At 41.0% G+C, this 15,862-nt stretch overlaps 2 protein-coding genes across 4 annotated transcripts; one reads left to right on the top strand and one right to left on the bottom strand.

The window, feature by feature from the left end:
• Positions 1-1,000: 1,000 nt before the first annotated feature.
• On the bottom strand, positions 1,001-7,450 carry mks1 (MKS transition zone complex subunit 1). Of its 2 annotated transcripts, none has more exons than XM_079172361.1 (18): positions 7,114-7,450; positions 6,596-6,717; positions 6,241-6,293; positions 5,931-6,098; positions 5,414-5,514; positions 4,989-5,117; positions 4,623-4,727; positions 4,303-4,411; positions 4,124-4,180; positions 3,291-3,333; positions 3,132-3,194; positions 2,952-3,022; positions 2,793-2,862; positions 2,585-2,692; positions 2,353-2,486; positions 2,063-2,145; positions 1,818-1,915; positions 1,001-1,536 (listed from the first exon to the last, which is right to left on the bottom strand). In XM_079172361.1, the coding sequence occupies exons 1-18, from the start codon at positions 7,188-7,190 to the stop codon at positions 1,433-1,435; spliced, it is 1,695 nt and encodes a 564-aa protein (XP_079028487.1). In that variant the 5' UTR covers positions 7,191-7,450; the 3' UTR covers positions 1,001-1,432. The 2 variants fall into 2 exon arrangements, with proteins under 2 accessions (XP_079028487.1, XP_079028488.1); XM_079172362.1 differs by having other exon boundaries at positions 5,414-5,511.
• A 235-nt stretch (positions 7,451-7,685) lies between these two features.
• zw10 (zw10 kinetochore protein) lies at positions 7,686-14,741 on the top strand. Of its 2 annotated transcripts, none has more exons than XM_079172208.1 (16): positions 7,686-7,872; positions 9,207-9,341; positions 9,420-9,515; positions 9,817-9,894; positions 10,218-10,377; positions 10,840-10,992; positions 11,286-11,483; positions 11,563-11,699; positions 11,797-11,979; positions 12,163-12,386; positions 12,585-12,656; positions 12,758-12,927; positions 13,104-13,234; positions 13,414-13,545; positions 13,722-13,924; positions 14,076-14,741. In XM_079172208.1, the coding sequence occupies exons 1-16, from the start codon at positions 7,768-7,770 to the stop codon at positions 14,194-14,196; spliced, it is 2,298 nt and encodes a 765-aa protein (XP_079028334.1). In that variant the 5' UTR covers positions 7,686-7,767; the 3' UTR covers positions 14,197-14,741. The 2 variants fall into 2 exon arrangements, with proteins under 2 accessions (XP_079028334.1, XP_079028333.1); XM_079172207.1 differs by having other exon boundaries at positions 9,414-9,515.
• The last annotated feature ends 1,121 nt before the right edge of the window (positions 14,742-15,862 follow it).

Below are 15,862 nucleotides of genomic sequence, written 5' to 3'. Positions count from 1 at the left end.
TTAAATACAACGTATTTTAGGCGTTACTGGTTATTGCACGGCAAATGCCCATAGCAGTGAACGCAGCACGAGAGGAGAGTCTTGGTTGGGATCAGAATGCTGTCCTGACTGACAGAGTGGGAACTAGAATAATGTTTATGGCAACAGTGAACTGTCTGTTAAACCCTTTGTTTTCTCAAACAGATGAAGGCCATTTCATTTAACTAAGTTATGCAGGGGTTGAAGACATTCCAAAGGCTTGATCACCTCTGTTTTTGTGTCTAGTTCTGGGGACATCCAGGAGCATTTGATTAAATGACCCCAGTGCTCTAACTGGAGTATGAAGATGTAAGAGTGCTGCCATATAAGATGGTGCAAGCCCATTTAAAATCTTAAAATCAACCTGAAACGAACAGGAAGCCAGTGGAGGGAGGCCAGTACGGGTAATATGTGATCCTGTTTCCTTTTCCCAGTGAGATGACGAGGAGCTGCACTTTGTACAAACTGCTTAGGCGACTGTTCCACACCCAGATACACCATTAACAACCCTCTATCTCTCTCTGAACGAGAGATAAGACTTTTAGCAAAGTCTGAACTTGAAAAGGCTGAACTAATTTGTTTATTAAATTTGAAGGAACTGTCAAAAATCACACCAAGATTTTGAACAAAAGTGAATGTGTGATGTGAAAGCACCTTTACAGCTGGTAAAGTTGGGGCTAATTTCAACGACTTTATATACTGCTGGGTAGCTTTATCTATTATATATTATATGTATCAGTCGATTATATTTGTATTAATATTCTGAATCTGCAAATCAAGCAATCTAGATGTAGTGTAGTAGAAGTATAAAGTAACTTGAGAACAGTGCTATTGTGACTGTTTGTATATTAAGTACTTAGCATATACAAAGAATATGAAATTTGAATGAATAATAATAATAATAATAATGAGAGAAAAATACATGGTGTTTATAGTTCAGATAAAAAAACATTTGTATCACCGCAAATATGATTCGGTTTGAAATAAACAATGGAAAATATTAAATCCAAAGTATTTTACTTTCTGTTACATTAGTTTTCAATAGCATCACTCTGAAAAAAAGACTATCTACTCAAATCTTAGATAAACAGTGACAGTACAAACAATACAATGTATGTGATACCAGACTGAGTAGGCATATTGGCTTTGCTCCTTATTCATTACCAAATATATTCCATATTTACCGAAGTTATTACCCAAACACACGTTTCTTTACAAAGAATAAATAGCAATAAGAAACCATTTTCTTCTCTTTGGCTCTTTACAGTACATCGTGGTCCCATCAGTAAATGTGCAATATTAAACAGCAACACTTAATTGCTGGTAATGTGGCTACAATTCTACACAGTAGATGTAAGCCATTTGGATGTTTTTATGCGTTTGATAGAATGACGGTCCTCCACCGTTGGAGCGCCTATGCAGAGGATTCAACCTGAAGTTGGGAGGTGGTGTGTACGAGGTCTCTGGGAAGACTTTCTCGGGCCTCTTGCATCTTTTTCCTGGCCCTCTGGAAGGCCTCTGGCAGAGGAAAAAAATATGTATTGAAAATAGTAAAACCAGACTGTAAAAAAACCCTTAAAAACTAATTGTTAATAGATGAAGACAAACTATATTAGCTTATTAATGTTCGTCTTTTCATTTCACACAAAGTAGGTCTAAAACACAAGTGCTTCTGTTCATCATGCTGTTTGTTGAATATTTTGGCTCCACTGGTCCTGAAGAGCTGATTTCTCACACAACTTAGCCTTCAAACTAAACCTCCAGAACCTAAATAACAAATTCTGAGTGAATGTCTTTACCAAGGATGGTGCAAACAGCTCCTTGCTGACTAAAGCCTCCCAGCTGGTCAAAAACTTTCTGTCTCCTCTTCTTCAACATGGTGGCGTCAACAAATGCCCTGAAACACAAACAACACACACTGAACCACACTATACAGCAACTGTACAGGGAATTAAAACATGTAATAGTATGATAAGTGATGATGATGAATGAAATATTTCAAAGACAGTCTGTACACATACTGACATATTCAAGGTGTTCTTACCTGGCTTGCTGGATGCAGTGCAGATTAAAGGTGACACTTCCTGTGGTTTCAGTGCAAAAGCCGAAGCGACTCAGCCTCTCTCCCTACAATCATATATGGAAGTATGAAGAAAAACAAAAACATTCTTCAGTATACATAAAGTGTATACTTAAACACATCAACGGGTTGTATCACAAAAAGTAAACGTAACCAGAGCTGTGTTTATTTACAAGAAAACTCCACGGGATACCTTTAAATGTGATTTAAAGCGATACTATGATATTTACTCTTCCACAGAGGTCTGAGCCTACCTTGAAGGTCCCTGGTATTCTGACATAGCTGTGGTCTTCAAGCTCCGGAGAACCTCCGATGAAGAAGCGCCTCAGTGCAGAGACGGTCCCCGTCTGGAGGGGTCTCCACGTGTGGCATGTTATTGTATGTTTTCCTGGCACAAACAAAACGTGAAACACAGGAAAAAATAAGACCAAAGACAATGCCGCCCCGATTATTAACCCAACAACTTTTACAGTGTACACAGCATACCCGGCATGGCAGGAAAAAGCAGATAGCCGTAGCCTTCAGTTCGAAAGCGCTGCCAGGAGTCCAGAGAAAGAACCTTGAAGTAGATCACTGGCCACTGGGGAATCGACTCTGAAAGAAGGAGAAAAGTCATGTATCAGTCTCATCTCTTAAATATATCTAATGCATGAGCCACATTCTTTAAACACGAGATTCCATGGCTGACACTGACCCTCGCTCTCCTTTTCACACATGTAGAAAGCCTCAAAGCTGAAGGGGTAACTGAAGAATGCTACGTTTTCCTGTTGGCAGAAAGAATATTAGGGAATTTAACAAATGTCAGCTGCCAGGCCCTGAACCTGTTCTCCAGTCGCTTGTGGAGTATACACACCTTCCCTAATGTTTTGGCCCGGCACGTCTGCGTTACCCCTGAGAGAGACTGAAGAGGCAAGCTGGACCAATCTTAAACAAACAAGATATACAAGCGGGATTTAGTTTAACAGATTTAAAAAGGTTTCAACAAACCCAAGTATCGCGACGTCAATAGTATCATATACGATGTGTGACTTACTGTTCGGCAGTTCCATGAAGAAGTGGATGTATAAGTTATCATATTCAAAGCCTTTGGCTGAGACTGGGTAAAAGAGAAGAAGAAGAAGAAGGAGATTTAAATGCCAAAGATAGGCGTTATAGAAATATATACAGTAGTGATGACAGCGTTTCTTCTCACCTATCTCTCCGTTCATCAGGTAACGCAGAATACCTATCGGAGGCTAAGGGAGAGACATACAGGAAGTGAAAAGCATTTGCCAAACAGACCACCATAAAAAGTGTTAATTAGCTTGTTTAACATTTTGTTTTATGTCTGAAGTTAATTTTTGAACTATCTTTTAAGATCATTTTTAACCAAAGATGTCAAACATGTTGGTTCAAGCCTCTGGAATGTGAGGATTTGCTGCTTTTTGTTCTCACATATGACAGCAAATTGAACATCTTTTGTGTTTTGGACTGTTGATCGGACTAAACAAGCTATTTGAATATGTAACCGTGAACCTCTGGGAGGCTATGAAAGGCACTGATCTCTATTTTCATATCAGATTCAGCTCCAACTAGAAAAAGTGCATTCTATAGAGAGCCGAGAGCGTTGAATCTCACTCGATTGTCCCACCCGGCTCCCTTACAGACAAGACGGCAGCGAAAATTACAAAAGAGGCGATTTATTAATCTTGTATCATGTCTTACTTTAGGGGGATCATAACATATCAGATATGGAATTAATCTGTAGGTGCCCTAGTTCAAAATGGGATTACACTTTTCTATGGATGTCAGTTCTTGAGCCATGATAAAAGCCCAAAATTGGCCTGTAAGGCTTGTTTTTAGCCTTTTGCTACTGAAGCTGTTGTTGTTCACTCGCTGCCCCTACCAAAGGAGTGAGGAGTCAGCAGGTAATGACGGTATAAAACAGTCAAAAGACGTGAATCACGGAAACCACAAGAAGTTCTTGAGCATGCGGTCATAAAGAGAACAAAAATATTAGGCTGAGGGGTCCAGTAGTGTACTTACCATTTCAAAGTCTTGTCCGACAAGGCTATTGAGGTACTCCTTGTGCCGTACGTACAGCTAGAGTCAGAGGAAAGACGTGTTGTTTGACTCCATAATCAGTAATATGAACACGAACATTAAAAGCTAAAATCTTGAATGCTGCTCTTGTTCTAAAGGAAACATGATGGAGATGAACTCACGTCTTTGTACATGTTCTGCTCCCTCTCCTTTTCCTCTGGTTGCATGGTGGTGCACACATTCTCAAGAGTGAGGCGCCAAACTTCTCTCTTCTCCCCCGCTGTTACAATCCTGCACAACAACACACACAAACACCGAACAGGTTTTCCTTTATTTCTGTCCAAAAACATGCATCCCTTTATTGTTTCAGTATGTGGCTAAAAACTCACAGTGCAGCTTTTATACATTTCCTTGCGGGTCACAACGTTATTTTAAAAGATGTTGGTATGATATCCATCATTACTGGAGCCACAAACAGTCTCCTGTCATGCTGTGAACTTGCCTGTAAGGCTCTTTGTCTTTGTTGAAGTCAGGCTTTACGATGACTGTTCCACTGCCGTCTGTTTTTATGGTAACCAGCAAATATTCATTCTCTTTCTGGCCCAGCCTGAGAAAGCAAATAAACAGAGAGAACAATCACAAATGAACCACACAACATCCACAGATGACTTTATTGTATGCCGTCGACGAAACCTGCAAATAGCAAACGTTTCCTTGTCTTCTTACTCAATTTCTGAGCTGCAAGACTTAGTTTAACCAGAATAATAAAGATCGCAGGTGACAATAATGACACTAATGGATGGGTCTGTTTTCTCCGTGCTGCAAGTCAAAACCCTCAAGAGTGAACTGAATGGAAAGGAGCTCTTACCTTCCAGGGGGGGCCATGTCTCCCATGATATGCATGGTCTGCATGGCATTATTCACCACATGACTGCTCTTCACAAACTCCGCTGTGGGCTCCCAGTTGACGATCTTTGACTTGGGGACACTACAATCCCTGCAAAATACGCCAGACCATCCCATCACATCACATGACTGTAACAAACATTAAACAGTACAAGTACTGTCTTTGAGGTTTAATAAGCATCATTTGAGTGAAAGCTTTTTAATTAAATTGTATCCTACTTGCATTGTATTCACACAATGCACATAGTGTACATTGCACGGAGAGAAATGTATTTATAAGGGGAGAATCTTATTACATGCATTTTGAGAATCTGCAAACTGAATTTCCCCACGAAAGACCATCTGGTTATAAATCTGTTTACATAAGTGAGCTGGCGCTTCACTTACATGGTGCGTCTGTCCTGCCGTCTGTGTCGCACGCTGGCCATCCTTTCAGCCAGGAATGTGGGGCTGGATTTGGATGTGGTCAATAAGTCAGTGGAAGTCTGCTTTCAGGATCAGAAAAAACAACAAGCTGCTTACAAACACATTTACAGACAAGAACGGTAGAAGCCTCTTGGACTGACAGCACAAAGTTGTTTGTGTGTAACTCCAAAGTGTCAAACAAGTTAATCTTACTGTAAAAAATGTCACAGTTATCACAAATATAAAGATTCTCACTAAAATGAAAAACAGAATAAAATAAAATCCCTCTGTTTGTCAGAGCCATTGTCTTTTCTAAGTGATCAGAGAAACAATGGGCTTGGGCAAAAATCATATGAAAAATATCCCAAAAGTATTCGTAATATGTGGGAAAAATAGTGGAAAATGTCCAAGAAATATGTGAAAAATGTCTGAAAATCAAACACGGTAACGTGAATTATTGGATGATTGTGTTGACATTGTAGGGTATAGTTTAACCTACCAGTTGGTGCAATGGAAGACAGCTGGTGTAGCGGTCATGATCAGTGTATGTGAAAATCCTGTGATTACGTCGGCCCTTGGCCTTGTTCAGGGCCTTGACTTCTGCGTGGTACTGACGGTCCAGAGGGGTCTGACATGTTGCCTCGTTCTGGAACAGCTCCATTTCATACTGGGACCACAGACAGAGAGGCGTGGAGGTGAGGAGATAGGGTTTAAAGCAATAACAGCAAAATGAGCATTTACTCTCGACCTTTAACTTGTTTTCAATCATTATAATATGTTGAGGACACTTAACAAATCAAAAGTGCTACCTGACTGAAGAGTTTCTCCTGCCAGCCCACCTCCAACTCCTCCTCATTGTCAGCTGGTGACAGAGTAACAGAAATGTCAGGTTATTAAAATATATGCTGTAGAGGAAAACATGTGTGCATGGTTTAATACAAGTTCTACACAATATCTGTTACATTCAAGTCATACAGTCAAGACATACTGTGTTTTGAGTAAGAGGCACACACAAAACGAAAAGTCAGCTGCCATCAATAGTTCAGATGAGTATTAAACCAACAACTTCTAAGGAGTTTGATGTGGACAAGTGAAAACTCTAACTGTCCAGACCGACCATCAATTTCCCCATCAGTCCTTCTCCCAGAATACAAATGTTTGTACCTGTGTGGCCTTGTGAGGTGAGTGTTTCCAGTTCGATGGCTCCTCTGTCTTGCTGGGACAGAACTTGCTGCTGCAGGTGCTTAGAGAGGGCTGCTGTGGAGGTCACCCTCTCTAGATGAACACTAAAGTGGGGCGGGGGGGAACAAATAGATACGGTGATGAGATAACGTGTCCTGAGGCTGGTAAAACTCACCACCATTATACGTGATGTTTCTGAATTGCATTAATGTGTCTGTTGCATTTTACTGCTGCAGAACTATATAGCTATACCTCTGAGATGTAGTTTACAAATCATGCACACGACGTTACAGGTGTTTGGGTTTATCAAGCGACCGTGTTAACTGGTGTCTCTCAGCCGAACGCCTCTGTCAACAGCTGTCGTAACTATGACAACCATAGACGCGTTCGGCTGAAAGTCCAGTTAACACGGTCGCTTGATAAACCAAAACACCGGCATCAAATATGAAGATTAACACGTCAGAGTTTTTGCAGATAAGCTGATGTTACGGTTTACTTACCGTATTCTCAAGTTCTTGACAGCATCCCGGGACCGATACACAGCTTCACCGGTATCCGTGTTCCAACTGTCTGCCATTAAGCTAATATTTAGCACGTAAACATTCGAGAAACGCTATTGGTTTGATTTGAGCTAAGCGGGTAGCTAAGCTAGCATGTATATTTAAGCACAAAACTACTTTTCTTTTTGTTTTGTTTTTGTATTTTTCGTATACACAACCACATACAATGTATTAGCGAACTGCTTGCAACGTTTGCAAATGTAAACGACAAGAACAACAGTGAAAAAAACCTTCTTCTTCTTCGTCTTCTTTTTCTTCTTCTTCTTCTTCTTCTTCTTCTTCTTCTTCTTCTTCAATTTAATGGCGGACTAGAAACCAACGTTCAAGGTGCATGCCGCCACCTACTGGTTCTGTAACATATAACGTATTTACCAGGTGACATCCATAAATCCCCAAGGGTTCAGGGGGCTGGGCCTACGTGAATCACGTGACGATCAAACATTTTCCCACTTCCGCATGACGAGCCTCTGGGTGGAGGATCCAGTCTCCGTCATCTCGGGACCAATCAGGCCACCTGGCGGGTTCTGAGTTGTTGTTGTGCTGATCTGTCACTACTTTTGTACAACATTAATAACGTAACTGTGTGGATACAGCATGGCGTCGTTTGTGACCGAAGTGCTCGCCAGCTCTGGCAAACTGGAGAAAGAGGACCTGTCCAGTAAAATTAGCAAAATGTCGCGTAAAGTGGAAGATACGAAGGTAATCTACTAGCTAGCATAGCATTAGCTACGTCGAGCTAAGTAAAGTTTGAACCAACGCTAGCAGTTAGCGCTAACACATGAAAGGCATGAAACCTCTCTGACCTTTTGACCAACGCTTGCTACATTTTCACGTTGCTCCGTCAAATAACACGCAGCTGCAAATAAACATTAACGATAGCCATTCAATTAGCTACTACCATCCAGATAGTTTAGTGCATTATTATAAGCTAGTCTGTTAGCATGTGTGGTGGAGAAGTCTACGTGGCTCTGTTATAGTCAATTAAACTATGCACCGTTATTTGTATCCTTAATAAAAGAGCATTTACTCATGTAACGTTACTGTACTGAAGTACACATTTGAGGTTAGTTACTTGTTGTTAGCATCATGTTAAACATTTCATAGTACCAGCTTCACAATATCCTGTTTTTCCTTTATTAATGTTAATAATTGTGATGTTTTAGTGATAATATTGTTGAGGTTTGGACTTTTGGTTAGACAAAACCAACATTGTGAATATGTAATAATAAAGCGTTATATAGCCTAAGGTTTTTCAACTTTAAATACTTTAAAGTACATTTTCCTGGTTATAGTGAAATACTTTTACTGAAGTAGCATTTTCAACTCAGGGCTTTTTCTTATAACATAGTATTTACAGTGTGGTATTAGTACTTTTGCTTAAATAATGGATATGAGTACTCCCTCCATCGCTTTGTACACAAATGTGCATGAACGTTGTCAAAGTGTCTATGAGAAACTGTAATCTACCCTTTTTGATAGTTTGATATTTTATTATAGTTATGAACAAGAGGTGAAGTGTTGAAGCAACTGATCAACACAACCATTTTGAAGACCCATTAATCTCTAATCTCATATGAAATGTGTTGTTGCTTTTCTGTATTACATTATTGTAAATGGAATATCCTTAATTATATGCTCTTAATTTATCTGTGATTTATCGTTAAAGTTATATTTTGCCTCTATGTTCTGTTGTTGATGCTCGTGTGTTTTCCTATATAAACACTGTTGTTCAATAGACTGAATCAGTCGTAATTTGTTGCATGAAAGCATCCATTAATTCATAATAAAGATCGTATAATGACTGCATCTTCCTCTAAATCACTATTCAGGGCTTTGTTAAGCGATCGTGTGCACAGACCAGAGTTTTTAACTATTGTATTTACATCAAATACTGTTTTATAAGTGGATGAGTGTCCTTATATACTTACAGCCATTCACTAACGGTTGTAAACAAGCTCTCGGCTTGCAGAAAAAGGTCGATCTCGCTTTAATTCATCTTTTAACTCTTGTTTGCTTCATGTTTATTTTAACAGGAAGAAGTGTGTGACATGATGAACAAGCGGTACAGTGACTTCCTCCCTAGTCTTCAAGGATCTGAGGAGCTGATGGTCCAGGTTGATGAGGTCTCCAAAGAAATGGATGTCCTTAAAAACTGCATTGAGACTGAGGTATGTCTGAAACTGTCTTTAGATTATAGCCGGGTTGCTTGAAGAGCTTTTAACCGGTGTTTGTGGACACAGGTGCAGCAGAACATCCACGTCGCTGTGGCAGAGTATGCAAAGCTGAAGCAGCAGCTGGAGAAAAACACTATCGTCATAACAATGCTTGGACATCTAAAAGAGGTACAACATGCATGACAGTTTGTTCAGTAAAATATAATTTAAATCAAATTAATAGTGTCAGTTCCATACGGCTCCAATAGCCAGATTGTGGCTATTATTTTTCTATTAATTTCTTTCTCTCATGAGTTCATGATAACGGTTATTAAAGGCATTGTTCCGGTAGAGCTTTGTGTTAGTTAAACATTAATTACAAGTCTAGCTCTCAGAATGACATTAGCAGAGAAATAGTGGTGCTTTGAGCATTTATAATTGACCTGTTTGAATGTTTCTGTGGCTGTAACACCTCTTCTGTGTGATTCAGTTTCACAGTGCAATGGAGGAGTTCAACAAAGCTTTGCTGGACAAGAAGTACGTTGATGCAGCCAACCAGTTGGAAAGAGTAAGAGCTGCTTACATCACGTCTACACAACGGCACCTCCACTCTGTACTAGGGCTGATTTACATCCTTCTGTATGTACGCTAATCACTCTGTCAGCTACCACTAATACACCTGAAAGTACAACAACATCACATACAACCCGACAAACAACAACTCAGTGTCGTGTTTAGCTTATTTCCGTTTTTTCCAATCCCCGACAGTTGGTGGCGCTCCTCGACAGATGAATTCCAGATATATAGCATGCTAAATATCTATTTATTTGTGATATTGGGCTATATAGATATAATTAACGTGACTATATCCTGATTTTTTTTTTTCCCTAGGCAAGGGCCAGTGTGGATTCCCTGAAGGTCTGGAAGATTTCCCAGCTGCCGCTGCTCAGCGCTCTCAGCTCCGAGTTGACGGTGCAGAGAGAAAACTTAATTTACCACCTGGGAGACGAATGGAAGCGCCTCGTCATCTGGAGATTACCTTCCTCAAAGGGTAAGACTTTCCTCAGAAAACTTTTTCAACACGTGTGTCGGATATTGGGACTAATGCAACTATGTTAAGTATACTCTTTTAACCTTTGGCTACAAAAAAGGTAGTTTCATCAAACAAAATTGGCCAAACCTTTCAAATATAACAGCATTCAGTGTTGTTTTAAAGTCGCAGGTGACTTTACTGAGTGTCTTTTCTTCCATGCAGTGGCTACATTCTATTGTGTACATGTGTTACTGCTCATTCAGAAGATTGTAAACCAATACTCACTGGCTCTCAGCTTTCACCTAATGACTGCATACATAATCTCAGGGATCCCTCCCAACCAGCGTGTTCAAAATTGATGCTTTTTATGAATTAGTCTTTCTCTTGTTGGCATTTCTTGTTTTGCATATTTCAAAAAACATTCCATCAAACCTATCTGAGCGTGATGGATTAGCAGTGACTGTTAGATGTGTACACCAGAGCCCGCAGGTCTGAAGTCCTTCCTGAAGGTGGAGCTGAACCTGAGCCATGCGTGCAGTAAGGACGGTGAAGAAAAGCCACCTGCTCTGCTGTGCTGCGTCCTGCAAGCTCTGGCCATCCAGGGAGACCTTCAGCACAAGATCAAACTCTTCAGTAAGAGCATCGTTAGATATGCAGTACTGTCATAATGTGTTTTCATACCGTACAGACACGTGTCATCAACATATGTACTGAGCGGGACATTTTAAAGTTGGAAACTGTAACTAGTCAGTGCTCTCTGGTGGACATTGTTTCTCAGCATATGTTTGGCTTTTCTACGCTGTAGTTTCGTGTAACTGAACAGCTGATGTGGGCATCGGCCCGGTTAATCCATAGATCCAGCTCTAAAGCACAATGTCTACCGGCTCAGAACCTGCTCAGTGCTGATTTCTGTTGTTGTCGATCAGGTCAGGTGCTGTTGAAGACCATGCTGAAGCCTTTGGTGATGTACCCGTCGCTGTCGGTGAGGGTAACGGAGCAGCAGGCCGAGGGAACCATCATGGCCTTACAGTGTTTGGAGGAGAGCCCCAATGAGAAATCCACTCCCTCACAAGTCTACAGCAAGCTGCTCCTGGTGCTCAGGACGCTGCGCTCACACCTACTAGGTACAGTACGGCCGGGTCTGTATAGAAATGATATATATTGCTTAATGTCACTGTGTTTTTAATTATTGGTATTCTCCAGATGTGTCCATTGGTGATAAAAAGCTCTCAGCTATCTTGGGGGAGCTGATTTGGGAGGAAATCTCCCAGTGCATCATCAACGAGTGTCTGCTCTACTCCATCCCCACCAACAGCAGCCAGCTGGAGAAATACAACACTGTAAGGACCTAACAGCACTCTGTTTAGTATAATGATGTTGTAACATATAGTAATTACATTTTTACCGGATATGTTTTTTTGTTGCATGCATTTCAAGGTGATTAAGGAAACGGAGGAGTTTGAGAAGTCTCTGAAGGAGATGGAGTATCTGCGGGGCGATTCAACAGAGCTGCTCAAATACGCCAGGGATGTCAACTGCCACTTTGCCAGCAAGAAGTGCAAGGACGTCATCGTGGCGGCCCGCAAACTCATGACCTCCAAGATGCACAACACCATCAAAGTATGCTGGAGCCGGGGCTTCATGTCTCCATGAATAACCTGGAGACTGGATATAGATTCACTTCCTATAGCCTGAAACGCAAAACATGTTTTAGGTTGCATTTCCGATATTTGGTGGTTAATGCTCTTGCATAGCCTGACAAGCCATTGCACTCTTTATTTTCCCCCAATCTTCCTCCGTTAGATCACACCAGACTACAAGCTGCGTCTGCCCAAGCTGCCGGCTCCAGCTTCAGAGCTGAAGGTGAAGCAAGAGACCACAAAAAACGAGATGACGATGGAGAACACGAAGCAGCTGTCTGCGTGGAGTCTGTGTCTGCCGGCCTGTCGCATCAGCGAGTCAGTGCAGCAGCTGATGGAGCTGGCACTCAACACCCTGTGTGAAGCCGTTGGAAGCTCCATACAATGGTATGTTTCAGCGCTCGGAGTGCTGACCGTCTCCTGTAATAGTCCAATGTTTCTAAATGGGGAAAAACAAGACCCCTCTGAGGGATTTCATTTCCTGTTAAGTGTTGCCATCTTGTAGAGACTCTTTGGCTCACAGCACTGTCGATGCACTATCATTAAAAAGCACCGTAAAGCTCAAGTGTTCCTGTTTCTTTTCAGTGCATTACAACTCTTCTTTACCGTGAGAAACATCTTCCAGCTGTTCTACGACGTCGTCCCGACATACCACAAGTAAGGACGTTTCCATAATTCAACACAGAGCATTCAATCCAACACAGTTCTCCTGAAGGTGTGAATGGTTGCCTCCTATTTTTCTCTGCTCCTCCACCCAGGGAGAACCTGCTCAAGTTCCCTCACCTGGCTGCCATCCAGCACAACAACTGCATGTACTTGGCCCACCACCTGCTCACCCTGGGCCACCATTATAGAGCTCACCTGCCTCAGCCCCTCAGCGAGGGCGTTGCAACATTTGTTGACATGGTGCCCGGATTCAGGAAACTTGGTAAACAAATAGTTCTACAACTGCTGGCCACAGAAATTCATCTCCAAAACAATTGTTCTCGGGCATTGATGGTCCACGGACAACAAGTCACCATTTCTTTTGCATACAATATATCAACAGCTAATCTGCAGATTGCCTTGAAACATGCTGAGCACCCCTTTGTCCTTTTCCTCCAGGCGCCCAGTGCTTCTTGGCACAGATGAACGTCCAGAGAGCGGAGCTGTTGGAGAGACTTTCCACCGCTCACAACTTCTGCAACCTGGATGATGAAGACAACTACATTGCAGCCAGCAAAGCAGTAAGACAGGTGAGAGGAAAGGCCTTGAAAATATAATATAACCGTGATATAATGAGAGAAAATGTCAGCTCTTCACTTTGTGAGGCTGCATTGTGTTACAAAGTTCAGGCTATAATAGGCTCAATTCATGTTTTCATTCATGCACTGCTTCTCTTTCATGCAGTAATCATCAGTCTGCTTGATTGTAGGTCATCCATCAGTTGAAGCAGTTGGGCACAGTGTGGCAGGATGTCCTTCCAGTCAGCATCTATTGTAAGGCCATGGGCAACCTCCTCAACACGGCCATCATAGAGGTCATCGCCAAAATCATGATGCTGGAGGTTTGTCCTTTTTCAAAAAAGAAGAAAATGGTAGTCTCTCTTCAGAAACGTAGGACTTTGCTTATACAGATGCAGAGGTGTTTAAAATTACAGAAAAACATTAAATATTTGAATAACTATCGCTGATTGTGGGTTCATTTTGGATGGATTTTATTTCTCATTTTAACCGTCTACAGGATATTTCCTCCGAGGACGGGGAGCACCTCCACACTCTGTGCCAAACCATCATCGAGGAAGGTCCGCTGGTCTTCATCCCTCTGGCCGAGGAAAACAAGAACAAGAAGTATCAGGAGGAAGTGCCTCTGTATGTGAGGAAGTGGAGTAGCTTCAAGGAGCTGGTCATTGTGCTGCGGGCCAACCTGCAGGAGCTAGTCGACAGGTCAGATGGGAAATTTTTTTAGGCTTTGTAGAAAACTTACTTTTGTGCGAGTGCCTCTTTAGTGTTGGAAGAAGGGCTTCTGGTTACCACAAACTGTATTTCTCCTTTAATGCGTGTGATTGGCTGATTGTTCTGCGGTTCCTCTCCACAGGTGGGCTGACGGGAAAGGTCCGCTGGCGTCGGAGTTCTCCAGTTCGGAGGTGAAGAATCTGATCCGAGCCTTGTTCCAGAATACTGAGAGGAGAGCTGTAGCTTTGACCAAAATCAAATAGACACTTGGAGCAAAAGAAGATACTACAGCACTTTTTCCTCTGAGGAAAATATGATTCATGCCTTTATTCATTTCCGTTGTCTGTTGCATTAAACATATGCATTTACATGTGTGGTCCAACAGTTTGTCACAGAGACATGGTTGCCCTGTCTGATGGAGGTATAAGCTGGCTGTAATCAATCTGTGGGATATGTTCCTTATCAGCATTCAGACTGCAATTAGTCGAGATTACACGAAGGCTGCTTTACATCAGCAGCCCCGGTCCTATAGCTTTGTGGCTTTACCACAATAAAGCCAACTGAGATTGTGTAACCAGCGACCTGCCATCTGTTGACATGTAACATCGTATGCCGGGTTAACTTTGCTGCACATTGTTAAGCAAACTTCATTTGTTGCTTGTCTTGGTTTTTCTGTACTGATGTAATTTGTTTGAACCTTAACGCCTCTAAAGGACCATTTAGTTCTGACAAAGATACCCTTGACCTCTTCTCTCCAGCCATTAAACAGAACTCTTTGTGTATTTATTACTTGTCCAAATAAACCAAAAGACTCAAGACTTCTCAATATTTTGCAAGCTTTTTTTTTTTATGAATATAATTCTATGTTATTAGGAAAGAATTGTAGCTGCCTACACTTTAGTCAGTTGCCGTGTAATGACTTTCAAAGTTTGGGTCAGCTTATAGTCATAGTCCTCAAATGATGAATCTTTGTTTTAAGGCACATTTGACCTCATCTTTGCAACACTAGCAGGCCAAAATTTCCCCTCCAACCAAAATAACAGAAATGTAATGGGAAGAGCACATTCATGCTCCTCATAGGATGAACCATTTCCTTTTTGGACACTTCTTGAGGAAAAGAAGCCTTACTGCTTCCCAGGAGGAAAGTCAGCTTAGATAGATAGGTATTTTATTTTTATATTACTTTATTACACACACGGTTATGACCAATCAAAGAGAATGATGGTTTAAAACTGTTAAGAGAAGTGTAAAATGTAGTAAAAGTTTTTTTTATTACACTTTATGATGGTAATTTCTTTGTCTGTGGAGCTGCAGCCGCCACAACATATAGTACATTGTTTTGGGTTGATCTTCGTCAGTATTTGCTCTGTGAATGACGCTGGTGGGAGGAGACAAACAGCTGGACGGTCACAGCAGCACCACCTCACTCGCTTCATGCCTCCTTCATCGGATCAAACCGGATGACTCCAACAAGGAAGTTGAGTTCTGGCAGCAGCTGTATTCATCTTAAAGTATGCTCTATAGGTATGTCATTATTTTATCTTTTTGTAGATTCAGCAGATAAATCAGTGGTAGAAATTTCAAAAACATTTTGTTTATTTGAAAGATTGTGATGTAAACATGCTTTTATTTACAGTGTACACATGTTAACAGTTACACAGTAATTAACAGAATTTTAATATACAAATACTATAATTGTTTCAGATTAAACTGCTGTTATTGTAATTTATTAAGTACCTAAATTACTGAAGTTGTTTATGTATTGTAATTAAGATGATGATTCACTGTGGTATATTATGTATTTTTGGTATTGCTTAATTTTACGGGTTTGTAATTTCAGAATAATAATTTTAAGGCTGCGACTCAAATTTTGTCATTATTTAATCTTTTGTTGATTATTTTCTCCATTAACTTGTTGATTGTTTAGTT

Source organism: Pholis gunnellus (assembly GCF_910591455.1).
Source record: "Pholis gunnellus genome assembly, chromosome: 13".
In the NCBI taxonomy this organism is placed as follows: Eukaryota; Metazoa; Chordata; class Actinopteri; order Perciformes; family Pholidae; genus Pholis; species Pholis gunnellus.
The sequence above is the reverse complement of the archived record's forward strand: the minus strand, read 5'-3'. Positions and strand labels throughout refer to the sequence as shown.

Coding starts and splice junctions, on each gene's coding strand:
- zw10 (XM_079172207.1), top strand. CDS start 7,768: ATGGCGTCGTTTGTGACCGAAGTGCTCGCCAGCTCTGGCAAACTGGAG. Junction 10,378..10,839: donor GAGATTACCTTCCTCAAAGG/GTAAGACTTTCC, acceptor TGTGTACACCAG/AGCCCGCAGGTCTGAAGTCC. Junction 12,387..12,584: donor GTTGGAAGCTCCATACAATG/GTATGTTTCAGC, acceptor GTTTCTTTTCAG/TGCATTACAACTCTTCTTTA.
- mks1 (XM_079172361.1), bottom strand. CDS start 7,190: ATGGCAGACAGTTGGAACACGGATACCGGTGAAGCTGTGTATCGGTCC. Junction 5,515..5,930: donor GTCTTCCATTGCACCAACTG/GTAGGTTAAACT, acceptor TGATCCTGAAAG/CAGACTTCCACTGACTTATT. Junction 3,023..3,131: donor CTTCATGGAACTGCCGAACA/GTAAGTCACACA, acceptor TGTTTGTTTAAG/ATTGGTCCAGCTTGCCTCTT.